Here is a 16,319-nt window from a genome sequence, read left to right as displayed (position 1 = left end):
GGCTCCATTCCATTGTTGTTCCATTGTTCTGCTTCCAACACATCAGCTTTAAGAACTGTCCATTCACTTGCTATTTAATTGATCTCAGCCCATATTATGTGCCACCGTGTGACAGGATAAGGTTCTTCATCTGTTAGTCACTTAATCAATTTTATTTAATCATTGTACAGCATGGTCCCGCTTTACAAAGTAAGTGCATGGGACAAAGTATACAGCAGGACAATATTATAGTAAAAAAATATTGGGAAAACAATCATAATGGAAACAAATGTAAAAAAAAAAATTTCAATATAAGAATTAAGAAGAATTATACAACATCAACATTAAAAACATCACAGTCATTGGTTTTAATGTTGTGGCAAATTGATATGTGTCTTACCACTTGCATGTGACACCTAATCTTGTATAAACGTTTCTGCTTCTAAAAAGGCACCAATAAGAAGCTAATTTGGCATCATGCTTTTGTTCTTTCTCTTCTCATGTAGAAGTCTGATTTTGTAAACAAAGTAGATAAATATGTACATTTAGATAAAAATATAAATACAACTCAAACTTTTACAGTGTCTTGAGAGAAAGCATGGTTTAAAATATAAAAAAACCCCTAAACACTTAAGGTGCTTCATAATGTTCAAGTGGTGGGGTAAGTGCATTCTTTGAGTTCTCTGAGTGCATTTACTTTACTTTAAAGTAGAGCACTGTAGGGTGCAACAGAGCATCGCACTCCGATTTTTGACTTTCACATCAAAGTCAGCAAAATTTCTAAGGATTTTAAAAACACAAATGAAATATCAAACTGTAACAAATTCTGAAAACTGTTATAACATTTTCATTAGGTCATGCACACACACTTATATTCTGTGCCATTACTGTGATAAAAAGAGTTGTAAGTCACATTCAGAGTCAGGGATGTCTGTACTTGCACTTGTCTTGTTAGAGATACTAACACTAGTAGATACTTGTCTGTATCTCTAACCCTGCAGTCTGAAAAAGCGCCTTAGAAAATAAAAAGCGATGAAGAGCTCAGCGGATGGCATGCTAGTAACAATCAGAGTCTGGCTAACTCCTCGTGCTATCTGTGAGTCATTGTTGAAATGTTGCTTCAGCACTGAGAAGGCGGTTACAGCAGCTTCCTACTGAGAGCAATAAGAGCTGCTAAGAGATGGCACCACGCAGACATCAGACCTTTGGCGGAGGAACTGGCCTCAGAGCCTGGAGGACAAAAGAGAGATGGATATGTCCAAAAATGTTAAAGTGACATTGTGCTCATTTTTATGTTTATTTTTATCTTCAGATGACTGTGTGTAATATAAAATGAATCACTTACAGCACTGAGAACAGAATTAGTAAAGTGACCATTAACTTTATGAAATGGTTTAGCATCTTTTAACTCACTTATTTTTTTGGGAAAGCAAAGGAGACAAGCAACCAATTATATGTGCTTTTTTGTTATCCAATCAAATTAAAGATTCTCTGAGTTGCTGGTTAATCTATGGGGAAGGTTTTTTTCCAGCTGAAATAGTAAAGAAAACTGGTTAAAGGCCGGTGAGCTCTGGTACCTGCCGTGCAGCTGCGTAGTTTGAAATGGGTGGTGTGGGTTTTTTCCCTGGTGGAGCTGGTGCAGTTCTGTGGATCTGAATGACTGGTTTGGGTTTGGTCCCAGCTGCAGGTGGTGGAGGTGGAGGTCCTTCAGGCTTTGGTCTGCCAGCCTACAAATACCAGGTATCATTAGAAACGTGTCAGAACAGTTTTTAGATCAAATTCCAGCTCCACTCAGAACATCACCTGTTGGCCTGATGCAGGGTAACTGGGTGGAGGCTGTTTGCTGCGGTAAGCCGGGTTCTGCATGGCTATCTGCTTCCTCTGAGTTGCTGCACTGCAAAGACAGATTGAATCAACAGGTGACGACCCTCATGGAGGCGAGTTTGCAGAAACAGAGGCATACAATGGCCTCCAGTAGTGCCATGATTACTCACGTTGGCAGGATGGGACTTTGTCGCTTTTTCCAGATGATTCCTGCGATGGCAGCAATGATGCCTAGGACCACTAGTGTAACCGTGACTGCAATGACAATAGTTTTTCCTACAGAGACAGAAGAAAATCAGTTTGCTTGGGTTGTAGTTGTGCAACATGACACAGTAAATTGAACTTAATCTGTAGACTGAAGTAGATGACTCTTACCAGTACCACTAAAAGCTGTGTCCATTGAATCACAGTTAGGAAGCGTCCACCCAGGCTCGCACTGGCACTCACTTTTGTGGTTGCACACCTGGAAAGCACAAAGAAGATGTTGCCATTATTAGACTTTAAAAAATACACTTCAGTGAATATGCTTTACTTAAAAAACAACAAAAACACTGACCTACCTTTTGAATTTAAGTAATATAAAACACTCAGCCCCAGTATAACTGGTGGCATGTAATTAACTAGATTTACCCAGTATAGTGTATATTATCTGTATTTCATCGCTTTAGCTTCTGACAAATTGACTCTAGTTGTTTTATTTCATTTTGCATACACTATACGTAAAATATGAATAAGATGCTAGGCTAAATTATGTTATTATGATTAACAGAGTTTTTTTACTTGCTTGAGCCATTTTATAAAATAAAGTTAAATTAAAAATATTTAGAGGTTTTCAAGTTTTTCTCATTTCAAAAAGTGAAAAAACAATTTGTTATATCTGTTTTTTTGTAAATATTTTTTCTTTTTAAATTGGACACTTATTTAGTGCATATTTGCAATCACGCTGCAGTTGTAAATGTTTACACGTGGTTCTAAAAAAGCCTACATGAGTAAGTTTGGGCATGTCTCGTATATCTCACATCAGCATTTCAGGGCCTTAGTCTTTGTCTTTACAGGGCTAAACCTTTTAAAACAACTGGAGCTGCATGGCCACCATTGGTGTGGTTATCACATCCACTCCAAATATTTAGGTTATGTTTCACAATTTTTATTTATTTTATCATTATATTATGGTGTTATTGTGTTGTAGTTTGCTACAGATCAAACTGATTTTTTGGCAGAGGGGGGAAATCCTGTAAAATCCTGGGTTTAAAATTTGCAAAATACACAGAATATTAACAAAATTCCAAAATGATGCATTTTTTCCCCTTATTTCTACGAAGTCGTTACCTCTGGGACTGAACAATAAAGTCAGCAGTGATAAATCCCAAAAGCTGCAGCTGAATGGCTGATTGAAGCTGGCTATCAAATGTGAGTAGATCACGACAGACCACAGTGCTAAACTGACCAATTTAACAGTATTAAAATGTGTGCATATAGCCTTGAAAACAAAGTTAACCTCAGAATCTGTCTGCTAGGCCAAACTTCCATTAGTTTGAGTCAGTGAGTGAGACCTCTTATGGATCCAGATCATTTACCAATATGCTAGTGTTAGCTTACAACTTTACTTTTGGCTCCAAAATGCAAACATGACATGACCAATATGACCCCATTAAGATTGAAGTTATAAAACAGTAAGTCCAAAACTCAATGCAGGCTATAACAGTGACTCCATCCACCTTTCACACATAAGCTACATTTTAAACATGGATATGTTAGATTAGCTGCCCCTGGCTAGCAAAGGATTTAGTTAAACTTTGCAGCGAGAAATCACACAAAAACTACTTTTAACCCTTTGATTTTGTAAAGTTGATCTTAAATTTCACTCTTAGTGGCATTAAAGTCTTTAAAAACTTTAGAACCCTGTTCACAACTATGAGGGTACGTAGCTTCGCCTCTTAATAACTTTTTGAAAGCAGATGAACTAATAATGAAAATACCAGAACGTACAGTCCAGCACAAAACTGTTATAAATCAGTTCCACCTCAATGGATCCGTTTTTGGTGTCATCATATACTCACAGCATGGCCTGGGCATTTTGCTGAACAGTTGGTGTTTCTGTATGCCGTCTGCAGATCTACACACTGATTCTGGCTGCACACCTTGGAAAAGACATATTTAACTTTATTTTGTTCTACATTGTAGATGCAGTAAGCAAAAAGTGGTTTCAGGAAGCCTGCTACCTTTCCATCTCCACATTTAGTCCCCGTTTCCACCTGGCCTTGGTCACTGGTGGTGTCTGAGAAGAACGCTGCCTTGCATGTGCCGATGCTGACCATCTGGCCGTAGTTTGGGTTGTCATTACCGCCTTCACAGAAGAGCTTTCCACAAAGAACATCTCTGCAAAAGAAAGACAGTGTTTGTTTCTGATCATGTTTGGTTGATATGAAGAATAAAGAATCAAAATAAGGGTCGGCTGCAGAGCAACTGTTGCCCTGTACGTTCTACTGGGACTCACTCTTGCTGACAGGGGATGAACTGATCATTTGAGGGGCGTTTGCAGAAGGCATAGTAGGCTCCTCTGGTGTTGTAGTTATAGCATCCTTGTTTGGCCTCCTTAGCACCTGATAGCAGCAGGAGATTGCATAAAAACCTAACTCTCCATATGACTTTCACATACATCCATATGCGTATTGGCAGGATACTCACCTGATCCATACATCTTGACACACTGCTTAGGTCTCTGTGGACACTGGCCGTTGTAGCAGTACCCTTGGCCTCCATCACATGGGAGCCCATTCACAGCAAACACATCCTCTGGACAGGTCGTGCTCTTCCCATCACAGTTCTCTGCCAGATCACAGTCATCCTGCTTTGCGCGGCACTGTCTGGAGGTAGGCAAGATCTGTGCCGAGCATATTCCATCAATGTGTAAGTTATCTGAAACATTGTTTTTCTTAAAGTGTTATATGATTAAAAATTCCAGCGCTATGTCAAACACCCTGACTGCGTGAGCTCTGTAAACAAAAGATCAAAATGCAATACTGTGGTGTTGGTTCAAACATTTGCAATATTCTCTAATTACTTGAGGACTGTAGCTGAGCAAACAACTGGATCACTACAGCCAGAGGAGAGACTTTCAGGGATGAAAATAAGTGACACCAATTACACTGATCTGTCTTCTTACTGACTCACCTTACAGTTCTCACAGCACTCGCCTTCAGCACATTGTGAACCCTCTTTCAGGGTGCAGGTGGTGGCGTTGCAGCAGGGATTGGTGCACTCCTACAGGGACAACATATATTAGAACTCATGAGACTGCTGTCAGGTCTTACTGCTGGGATGCATTATTAAACATCTGTTTGCTCTGTTCCCGTGAGGAATCTTTATCGCTAGGTTTGATGGTTTATTGACACATAGAAAAGAACCTGATGAATGATTTCCACTGTGGGTGTCCGCTGGCCTCATGATCACACATCACGATGTTCAAACTACTAAAAGCAATGTCAAGTGTCACCAATATAGTGTATAATCACTGTTCTCAGTTTCTACTTTCTACTTCCTTATTACTTGATATTCAGGAACTTTTGTGGTATAAGACCATTATCGAGTCTGAAGCAGAAACATGTAAGAAAACTTATAATTTAAAATCTGTGTTTTCAATATAACCACAGTCAAGAGACCCCGCCCCCCAAACTTCTGTGCGACACAGCCGCCATATTCAATAGATTTCATCTCAAAGTACCACCTAACAAGAGAATGACTTTGGTAATCAAAAAACATGTAAGACACAACGAGCTGTTTTTGCTTATTGCAGCACCCCTGTGGTTGAAAGAGCCAACATCATCCGCATTTGCACATCCTGGTGTTTTGAAACCAGCTGGGGCGAGTGAGGACTCGATGTGCTTGTGAAATTACGTGCTCGTTTGGGCTTTTCAATCAGTTATTATCCAGTGAGCACATCTGGGGTTACGCTCCTTAAAAGAAACAAAGTTTGCAAAAAGGATACCATGTTTTGTTCAGCATGACGTGGAATGAGTGACTGAGTCCGTAAACTCATCAGGAAGTGTTCAAAGAAGTCAGGGCTGTTCTCCTATGGACTTCAACAGGGCCAGTAAAAGAATGTGGCTTTGACTTCACACAACACCTAAAACTATGTTTACCATTCATACTGTCTATGGTTCCCAAGTGAGTTAATCTCCGTTGGCATGGTAGTCTATGGGGAAGTTAAAATGCATACTCTGTCCTTTCCATATCAGGCATCACCATCTTCTGTATGGGAAGCATAAACAGCATACAGATGTCTTAATCAGCCAACATTCCACCCTGGGAGTGCTGCTTGAGTCTCCACATGTTGGTTTCTGTTATCACTGGCCTCTGCAACATTGTTTCCTCCCTGGGCCATCTTTAATTTCCCAGCTTCCAGTGTTTCTTCTAATCCATGCACAAGAATTCAGGAATACTGAAAGGTAAAGTCCAATTTAATTTGCTTCTTTCTGCCGTTCCCAGGATGAGATTTGAGGATCAAAAGAAAAATAAATCTTAGATTCCAGAAGCAAAATAGGAAACAAACAGGAGAGACATTTTCTCTAAGTGCAGAAGTGGATCAGTGAACTCATCACACTCATACAATCATCAACACATTTTTGTTGGTTTTGCAGTTTTCAGCAGGGTCATTCTTAAAACTAGGTGAAAGCTGCAAGCTGATGAATGACCTGTTTTTAGTTTCAGAGACATGAGGCATACTTCCCAGAGTCTGACCTGCTTAGGCCAGAATCTGCCCCTCCCCCAGTCATGTTGGTTACCAAGATGCTCAAGTACTGCGGGAGTACTGAGCTACTCTCTACAAATAATTAAAGTGATCTCAATGCATTAATGTACCGTTGCCTGTTTTCTCTCTCTTCTGTCCTTTGACAGCTCTCAGCTTTTTCGCAGGATCTATGCTTGCTCTTCTGGCCCACAGCAGCCTTGAGCCTACAGGCTCTGCTTCTCTCTTTTTACCCCAGTCCACACTCATGCCTTATCTCCCTTGAGCCTTATCACAGTTTCAGTCTTTAGTCTGCCTCGCACTTCCTCTTCGCTATCTGGAGCCATCTTACAATTTTCTGACTCACCATGCTGCTTTGATGATGGTAATTTGTGCTGTTGCACTTATTAGCATCATAGCTTGGATTCCGTTCTGCTGTGATTGGTCATCAGAGTCGAATCTATAAACACCATTGAATACTATATGAACATCAATACATCATGTTCAGTTCCTTCTAATGATCTCTCCTTGTTGAATTCCAGCAGAGGTGAAAACAGGTCTAAACATCACTCCGACTGGAATGTTTGTCTCACCGAAAACCACAAGCCGCTCAGCTGTTACACATCTTGAACTGCAAGCGAACAAAAAATTGTTCTCTGACACACTGGAAGAAGAATCCAAAGTGTTTGCATAACACGGAAGTTCACTTAAAACAATAATTTCTGTTCAGCTACACTATCACTATCTTTCTATAGATATAGTCTTAACACTACATAAAAGTGTTAAGACAACACATAAGCACATACTCCAAGTAATACTGCAAAAAAGAAAAAAATCAGCAGTTCTTCAGCTTCTGGTAGAAGTCAGTTGAATACTGGGACTTGAAAAAATAAATATATGTGTGTCTGAATGCAAAGGCTCAGGCCCATTCATTATTTCATAGAAGGTACATATCAGAAAGCTGTTTTTCTCACATTGCCTCAGAGCAATCACCTCATTAAAAGAGTCAAGATCAGACAAAGGAAACATGGAGCTGAATTCCATTCTGAGAAATCAATAGCTGTAAGGCAGAAGTCATTTCAGACCTGAGCATGCACAGACACAGATCAGAATCATGGCATAGTAGTAATAAATAAATCTGTACTTGCTACACTGTTTATCAAACCAGTCTGTAAGTGAGAGGCCAGCAAGACATAAAGAAATAGAAGTCTGTGAAGCTACAATAGGCCTAGGCTGCTGAGGGCTTTCCTCCTGTTAAAAAGGGTTTTTTCGCTCCCACTGTTGCCAAATGTTTGCTCATAGGCAGTTATTTGATTGTTGGGGTTTTCGCTGTGTTGTTATAAGATCTTTATCTTACAAAATATAGTCCCTTCAGACAGTTGTTGTTGTGATTTGCTGTTAAATGAATAAAACTCACCAGATCAGATCACCAACAGCTTGTAGATCAGATCAACTTGCTACACAATAAACTTTTAACCAGCTGATGTGCTTATTTACCTGCACCGAACCACAGTCGCACTGCTCTCCTTCCTCTCTGAAGCCGTTTCCACAGACCGCGGGAGCCACGACACTCTTGTAGTCTGGTTTGTCCAGCAGACAGCTGGGGCTGCGGCTTGTTAGGTACTTTTCATAGTTGCTGCTGCTGCAGCTACTGAAGCTTCGAGGAGTTTTCCAGCTGAAGAGGAACAAACACATTATTATTATTATTATCAACATCTTTTTTGTGTTATCTTTATCAGTGTCTGACACTGGGGAGACATGGCTGCACAATAGCTGCTTTGGAGTTGACGTAGCGCCGCAGTGCATTGTGGGATCGCGGCACCATCTTAGAAGGCCACGAATCAAAAAACAAAACAAAACACTGTGTTGGAAGCAGGACTGTCAGAACCATGCTTAAAATCAGCGCAAAAGACAAAGGGCTGTATCGCGACCGACTGCGCCCAGACGCCAAGAGACGGTACTTGGAAAAAATAGCGTGCATCGGTAATGTGGACCCGTATGAAATACGGCAGTGGAGCGGAAACCCAGACAGCCTACCGCCGTTGTCCTGTCCCGATATCTTCGTGTACCTTGTCTGTGGAGTCAGCGCATACACGGCGAATCAGTTTCGGAATTATTAATCCCTGGAGGCGCACATCTAATTCAAAAAGGGTTGGGTACAAGATTTGGCCGTTTTTATGCCTCCACGTTGTGAGTACGTTGACCATATGACCAAGATACAGCCAGAGGTTGCACATAACATTGACGTCTCCTCAGCAGCTGCCCCCAAAATTGCTCTAGATGCAAACATAAACACACCGTCCGCAAAAAGGCAAATTCCACTTGCTACTCTGGAGGAGTCACCGATAAGCCACTCCATAAACAGAACATAGTTCTGCTGCATCACACATTAGGGTGTTTGTTCTAATTTTCTATGACCTCAGCGCATTGAAAATAAAACTAAAAGCCTATAAAGAGCAATATGAATTTCTTTAGAACTTACCGGAATGAAAATGTCGGGAGCACACCAACAAAAAACTGGGGATGGCAGAGAACTCGATATCAGCTCATCTCACCGCTGCTATCCAGGCCTGCCGTCTTCGTTTGGTAACATACATGAGATCCCTCGCGTTGCTTCCAGGAGGGGAAACGGTAAAAAGAGAGCCCATTTTCCAGCTTATTCCCTTCCCGATCGTGCGATCTAACATTGCAACCGACAACACAGCAAGTACGAGCCACGTTTCCATGTGCTTTTGCTCCTGTAGCCCTTTGTTTGGCCTACTAATATGGCGGCTAGACCAAAAATCGTGGCCACGCCCTCTCCCGTGACATCACGCTCCAAAGCCTGTACGCACCAAACATGCTCGCACACGTTCTTCAGTCTCGTAGTCATGTGAGATTAAGGACTGCACCAGCTGACCTTCTTTTTGCTCCCAATACACACAGGTATTATGTTGTTGTACCAAATGAAACATGTTATGATGATCAAAACATTTAGTAAGGTTTGTAAGGCTCGCAAATGTTTATTTACGGTCACTTGTTATAGCCTGAATTTATTTGCTAACAGAAAGAATCTGCATTCAACTTGAAGGATGCTTCAAATCAGCTTTTCTTACCTGAGGGCTGCTGCCATGATGCAGCTATCGTCAGAACATAAACAACCACTGGAGTCATCGTGGTTCATGCCCAGGTTGTGGCCCATCTCATGAGCCAGTGTTGCTCCCACTGCTATGGCTGCATCACTGTGATCCTAAGAAAAAAATGAAGCACAAGAAATAGCAGTAAAATTTTACTAACAGCAAGACAGAGCAACGCAATAATGTTACATGTTTGTCCCAGTTTTAACACTTTCTCAGTCTATTCAGTCCGGACTTTCAGACTGCATGGATCTATTGACAGAGTTAGTGTAGTGGTCTACATGTGCAGTGCAAAAAGGAGGAAAATGTTTTAAAGGATTTTGTGAAAAATGATTGGTTAGTCAAAGAATGAGTTTTACACATTGCACTTATGGAGATGTGTGCATCTCAAATGTGCAAAGAAGACTTTGTAGACTGAGTCTAGTTCTAGATCATAATTTAATTTAGTTTTTCTCTTTTAGCAGGAAGTGGTCACTACATTTTGGTGATAAAGTGATGGAAATGTCATTTGTTTTCTCTGGTATTTGGTCATTAATCAAAGTATCAGATAAACAATTAAGTTGATTTTTGATGGGCAAAGGAATGACTGAACTAAATGGATTTAGGAACATGTTTCCAAAATTCACATTTACCACAGCATGAAGCAAGGGCGGAAGTTATGAAGTCAGTGAGATATATCATCTGGGAAGCATGAACACCTCACCTGTACTACGCCGACAGAGTGACCAGAACAGAGAGTCCCAATGAAAGCAAGACCCACAGTTGCTCCTTCAAAGTCGATACCACTGAAAGAGAAGATCAGAAAGTCTTAAATTCATATACAGGATTCATATCATCCATCTACTCACTAATCTAGCTACTACTAGATTAGATTAGATTAGATTAGATTAGCTACTGTGAACTTTCCTGACACAAGCATTATGTGGAAGCTTAAAACCTCTTAAGCTGATGTGTCAGGCCGGTTTAACCTGGGAGAAAAAAATATGGATACTCACAACTCAGATTTCTGAAATTTGTTTTCTCTTTCCTGCTCGGTTACTGTTGAAAGTAGGAGACATTTTGCTCCACATGATTTGAGTCTGACTGGATTCTACTTATAGAATCTATCCATACCTTATAAGATGTGCGTTGTCATGTTTTATCCTGGTCACCAGCTCAGAGTTTCTCCACTTCATGAAAGCATCCAGGTTTGCCCCTGCTGGGGGGGTCACAGAGATCAGGTCATCATTCGTCCATATCTCCAACCCCACCAGAGCAATAAAGGTCCTCAGAGGTTTGTAGACCTGAAGAAGACAACATTGGGGATGTAACACTATACTCCAACTGCTAGCAGCTACTGCAGAACAGTATGTAGTACAGTGTGTCTGTATTGGTATGGATTTTTTTTTTATAGAAATAGCAAAAAAACAGACTCACCATGTTGACAAAGTTGACAATCTCAAATATTCTCTGTCTCATCTTCTTTTGATCCCTGTTCATCTTCACATACTGAAACACCACAAGACAAATTTCTCATCCTGCTTCTCAGCAGTTTATCTTATAGAAATCAAATTTTGCAAACCAAGGGGAAAAAATGAAAAAGTTATAAAAGAAGATTAATTTTACCGCGCGGTTATCAGCAACAAGGACGAGCTCAACGTATTTCTGCTGCTGTACAATAGAAATACCCTGAAGAAAAAAACAACACAAAGGAAGACTTTTGGGTATGCCTACTTAAACTTTGTCACATTTAACTTCAGATAGTTTGAAGACCTAAAAGGTTTCAGAGGTCATGACTTGGAGGAACTCTGGTGAAGAGGACAAAACTAATTGTGTTACCCCTGATCTAGAGCGGCTGCGGCTTGTTGGAGGTTCATAGTCGTCACTCCAGCTGGTGTTAGTGACCCCGCACACGGCAGGCGTGAAGTTCTTTTCATTAAAAGTCGTCACTGCATGATCCCCCTCATCGTCACTGGATAGTGGCTCAATCAGGTACCTTTGAGCAGATGTTCTGAAGTAACCCCTAAATCAAATCATGCTGGTTAGTTCATTCATTTTTCAGATGTTGCTTTGAGGCTGAATCAACTTAGGAACCTATCCACTGTCGTCTAAAGACTTATTTGGGCCAAACTTTCTCTTCTGTTGTTTTCACTTCAAGATTGTTTTGACTACAGTGTGATTTTAGTGGCTTTCAGCACTTCTGTTTTTGTTTTCCTGAACTTTAACATGCTGACATCATGTTAATCATTATACATGTTAATGTTAATGTAATGTTTTGCTGGTTAGGTTTAATTAAAGTTAGAGTCACTGTGAGGTAAGGTTTGGTTGAGGGTTAGGATAAGGTTAACATCTAAATAGTAATGAGAATATTTGCACAACTTGTTTCTGGAGAACCAAGGTGGCCTGAAATCTATTCATCTCATCTGAAGGTTTAACATTATTAATTTAATGCGTTATGCAAATACAAAAACTGGTTACTTGGCTTTGTGGCTTAATACAACAAAGGAATGAAACTGTGAGGTTATTTGAATTATTATGACATACAGCATGGGTGGGTATTGCTTTGGAAAGATGTCATGACAGTTTAAATAAAGCAAAGATAAAGACGGTGGCTCACCTGAGTCCATCACAGGTACTGATGCTAACAGATGACTCACTGTCGTTCACAATCCTCCCATGATAGAAGCAGTGATCCTGGCAAGGACATGAAAATAGTGACTGTGTTATTAAATGACAACATTTAACTTTCTTTTCATCTGCATATGTCTCCAGCATTCACTAACAGCCTTAAAAGCCTTTGAAGCGCTTTAAATCTAGTAAAATGTGCAAGTTTACAGCTGTAAGTTTGAGGTAAGTTTGTCTACAAATGCAAACACTTACAATGTCATTTGGTACTGTGGTGACTCGAGTCCCATCTTCTTGGTAGTAAGACTCAGTGTAATCTTTGGTAAGTAATTCACTGAATAGATAAAGATAAAGAATAACATAACATGATTTGATGTGAAGAGTGAGTCTAATTCCAGTTTATTCAAAAAAATGCTTATTTTGAAACAGGGTATTTTACATTACTTGTATATCCATTTGTCCACTTATTTTCTCACACTGCACAGACACACAGGTTTAAGGAAGTGAAAACTTACTTATTTCTTTCAAGTTGCATTTCTATGTCTTGTCCGCCTACAGTCATTGCATACGTAAGAGTGTCTGGTCTGTGGTACTGTGGGCAAAAAAACAAGAAATTTTGCTTCTAGTCATTCATTTTTATTTTTTCATTTCCCATAATCAGCAGAAAAACAGCAGCTGATTTGATTGTCATCACAGGATTTAAAATAGAAAAGAAAAAGAAACCTCTGTGTGTCTTTTTCTGACTGTGTGAAGTCTGACTGGTCGAACCACCTCATAGTGCTTTCCCTCCTCAAATTCAGGACCATGGCTTCCTGTGGAAGTGAATCACATATGTGTGATTAGAAGAAGGATATTAATTTTGGATGCTAGTGTCAACAGGGTCTATTTTGTAATTAGATAGTTGAATGCTTAACTCATTGCTTTCATTATTTGTGCTAACCTATCTCGTCTGTTTACATCCTGCTTTTCCATAAGTTTTATGTATCTATTTATTTTTAACCAAACCAATAAAACAACAACAAAAAACCAAACCTGACTACATAATTTGATATTCCATTCCAAATGTCATTTAGGTTGCAAACATGTGGTCATTGTGACTTTAAACATTTGATTAAAGTTACATTCTCAAGTTTGAGAAAAAAACAAAATGACTTTGTTGACCCAGCCGTCCACCCTGATCTGCTCCCTGTGAGATTTTGCAGTGCTCAAAACAATAACAATCAGTGTCACTCATTTTTATTTGTGATGTAAACAAAAATTGCTTGAATAACTTTATGTGTATAAATGACCAACTAAACAATCGGACTAATTATTTCCTAAAACAACACTTTGACAGAGCTTCAAACACACCCCACTCTTTCCGTTTACTTGCTCCACTTGGCTCGGGGGACAATTATTTAATTAGTTGTCCATATTTAGGTTGCCTCATTTTAAAATGTGACTATGTGTCATAATGACAGCATGCAGACTGCACGTATGGGGTTAGTTTCGAGTGGAGGACAGTCTCGAATAACAGCTACTGACACACAACAAGCTGAAACTGATATCAGTCGTCTCATTTGACTGAAGTTCAAAGTGAGAGGATTTATTTAACACCCACAGAATTTTTTGCATTTACGTGCCTTTGTTAACTAATGGTTCTTCATTTTAGGAAATGCACTTACTGAAATTTAACATGTAACAACAGGGAGGGTGTTTTTGGTAACCGGAAGTGATCTCAGATTAAGCCATTCAAATGCATCATGCAGCTTCTAGTAATTTTCTGTTTTTGAGGTGATAATGAGTGGACAATCTTTGAAAGTGCTTGAGTTGTTCAGGCCATTTTTAAGCTCAAAAGGCACAATTCAGGGTTGAGGAGAATGAGACCATTACAAACAATAATTCCTCTACAATTAAAATTAAAGAAAAAAAAGTAATGAAAGTAAGATAAGCTGCTGAAAATGGGCAGAATTTATTTGTGGGAGACTCCAGGTTTCTTTTCTCCCTCAAACAAAATGTGTACAAAATGAATGACCCCATATAAAGCCACAGCCCTTAGGTTTAGAAACTTTTCTCTCACTCCAAAAATAAATGCAAAACTTCCTTCTAGAAGCAGAAACAATGAAAACAGTTAAAAAAGCTTCAATGTTCCCAAAAGTTAGGACAAGCTGAAACATGACTGCAGCTTCACACAGCATACACACTTGTGACTGTACGCACAAACTTTCTGTTGTATAATATAATAGAAAATCTGTACAGTTAACAACAGAAAACCTGAACCTTTGCCATGGTAACCAGCTGTCAGTGCAGCGGAACACTGATAACCTTTTAAGGCTCGTTCCTGGTAACAAAGCCTTTTGTAAACAGAAAGTTTATATCCTTATACCAAGTTAGTCACATGAATACTTTTGCAATCATGTCCCCTGGAGAAACAGGTGAACCACTTTTTTTTAAAGCTCACGGCTATAGTTTCTTATTGTCCACATAGAAATATTGACATACTACCTACCCTGCAGTAACGGGTGGTGCACAGGTTGCTTTCTGATTTTTCCCCTCAGGCTACTAAGAGGCCGTTTAGGGTTTTAGCACCATCTTTGCGTTATCCTGCACCATGAATATAAGCTTCTCATAATGGAGATTTATTTGTTGAGAGCCTGGAGGGAATTCTGTGAAACCTAACACAAACGTCCACTTAAACTCAAAAAAAGAACTGACATCAGATGATTTTTTTTGCCCTAACTCACGAATCCATGCAGTATTTAACAGAATGTTCCACATCACATTCACAGGGTGGGGATTTTTACTCAATTATTACTGGTATTGACGTAAAACAAAGTGGAAACCAGGCGTGATTTACAGAGCCTGCAGAAGTAGTGTGTTAAAGGACAACTTCTCAATTTATAATCACATTTGTAAAATAGTTCTTTGATTTCAACTTTAGCTAGAAAATGTTATTCGTTCCTTTCCATGGGAATTATTTCTTCTGCATTCCAGATTTTCTCATAAAATGTTTCTTGACTAAGACTCCCACACAGTAGCCAGTTCTGTAAATTTCTGATCATTCTGTACCATAACTTGCTCCAGCAACCAGATGCAGTATATTTAATTAAATAATTAATCATTATTATCATCTTTTCTTTTCTTTTCTTTTTTTTGCTTAATTCTCTTCTCACTTTGTGGAGAAACATTTACAAAATTAAAGTCCTTTGCTTCACCAAGAACATTTGTGACTCAAGATTGTATTTCCCAGTCTGCAAAACCTGCCTGGAATAAATGATTAAGTCGCTCTGAGTCACGGTTACCTGATGACCTGGTACATAGTAGCACCTGAGAGGGTGTTGGCTTTGTTGTTTTCCATAACTTACCTCTGAGGGAGCGTCACAAAACTAGCAGTGTGTTTACAGTAATTCTTTCTCTTTCTGTTATTTGACTGTAATGAATGTGCATAGAAAGTGTGTTCAACAGGCGTGAGACACAGCCACTTTGTTTTAATGTTCCCTTTATAATCACATGTCTAGTAAACAAATGCAAAGGGCTGAGAGGCAAATTCATCTGAGCACGAAACATGAAACAGACCAGAGTTAAAGCGTAGTGTCTTTAATTCCTGACAAAATACATCGTCCTTGGCTAGGAGATTTAGAGGACTACTTGAGCAAAAGAAACCTGCCACAGGTAGAGGTTTGAATAAACAGAAGGTAGGACAAAACTAGGTTTTAGTTATTAAGTAGCCAGTGTGCTAGTGGAGGTAAAAGTATCCAGTGACTTACCGGAGAGCTTGAGAGAGGCATATAGGATGAGGACCCACAATAGGAGGTTTCGTGTCATTGTCCAAGTGCAAACTGAGTGTAACAGAGCAGACCAGCATTGTAATGAGAATTTATAAACTAGGAGTTCCTGTTCTTCTAACCACGCCTACCTCTTGATACGTCTTACAAACATTCACTTCTACAAACTGGCTCAAACACGCCGATGCTTGTGTTGTGACATGTAGAAAGGAAGAGCTTAATGTGCTCCACGCTCCCACTTAATTATTAAGTGGCAAATTTTCACGTCCTATAAGCCTTAAGCATTATCAGTACTCATTTAGACAT

The 16,319-nt window shown here is 39.6% G+C and overlaps 1 protein-coding gene across 1 annotated transcript; it reads right to left on the bottom strand.

Moving 5' to 3' along the window:
• Positions 1-206: 206 nt before the first annotated feature.
• Positions 207-16,053, bottom strand: LOC134638959 (zinc metalloproteinase-disintegrin-like batroxstatin-3). Its single transcript, XM_063489936.1, has 22 exons — positions 15,996-16,053; positions 12,973-13,061; positions 12,765-12,841; positions 12,505-12,583; positions 12,242-12,318; positions 11,464-11,647; positions 11,251-11,313; positions 11,062-11,133; positions 10,759-10,928; positions 10,349-10,430; positions 9,625-9,758; positions 8,027-8,204; positions 4,978-5,067; positions 4,492-4,687; positions 4,301-4,406; positions 4,026-4,182; positions 3,864-3,944; positions 2,179-2,266; positions 1,974-2,079; positions 1,783-1,873; positions 1,557-1,706; positions 207-1,209 (listed from the first exon to the last, which is right to left on the bottom strand). The coding sequence occupies exons 1-22, from the start codon at positions 16,051-16,053 to the stop codon at positions 1,177-1,179; spliced, it is 2,361 nt and encodes a 786-aa protein (XP_063346006.1). The 3' UTR covers positions 207-1,176.
• Between the last annotated feature and the right edge of the window lie 266 nt (positions 16,054-16,319).

The sequence above is a fragment of the Pelmatolapia mariae genome, linkage group LG12, assembly GCF_036321145.2.
Source record: "Pelmatolapia mariae isolate MD_Pm_ZW linkage group LG12, Pm_UMD_F_2, whole genome shotgun sequence".
In the NCBI taxonomy this organism is placed as follows: domain Eukaryota; kingdom Metazoa; phylum Chordata; class Actinopteri; order Cichliformes; family Cichlidae; genus Pelmatolapia; species Pelmatolapia mariae.
This window is presented reverse-complemented; position numbering and strand designations above follow the sequence as displayed.

What these genes read in the sequence shown, in the direction of transcription:
- LOC134638959 (XM_063489936.1), bottom strand. Translation starts at nt 16,053, where the DNA reads ATGACACGAAACCTCCTATTGTGGGTCCTCATCCTATATGCCTCTCTC. An exon ending in TTGTCAACTTTGTCAACATG is followed by an intron (nt 10,929 to 11,061) that starts GTGAGTCTGTTT and finishes TGTCTTCTTCAG; the next exon opens with GTCTACAAACCTCTGAGGAC. An exon ending in TTCATCCCCTGTCAGCAAGA is followed by an intron (nt 4,183 to 4,300) that starts GTGAGTCCCAGT and finishes TTTCTTTTGCAG; the next exon opens with AGATGTTCTTTGTGGAAAGC.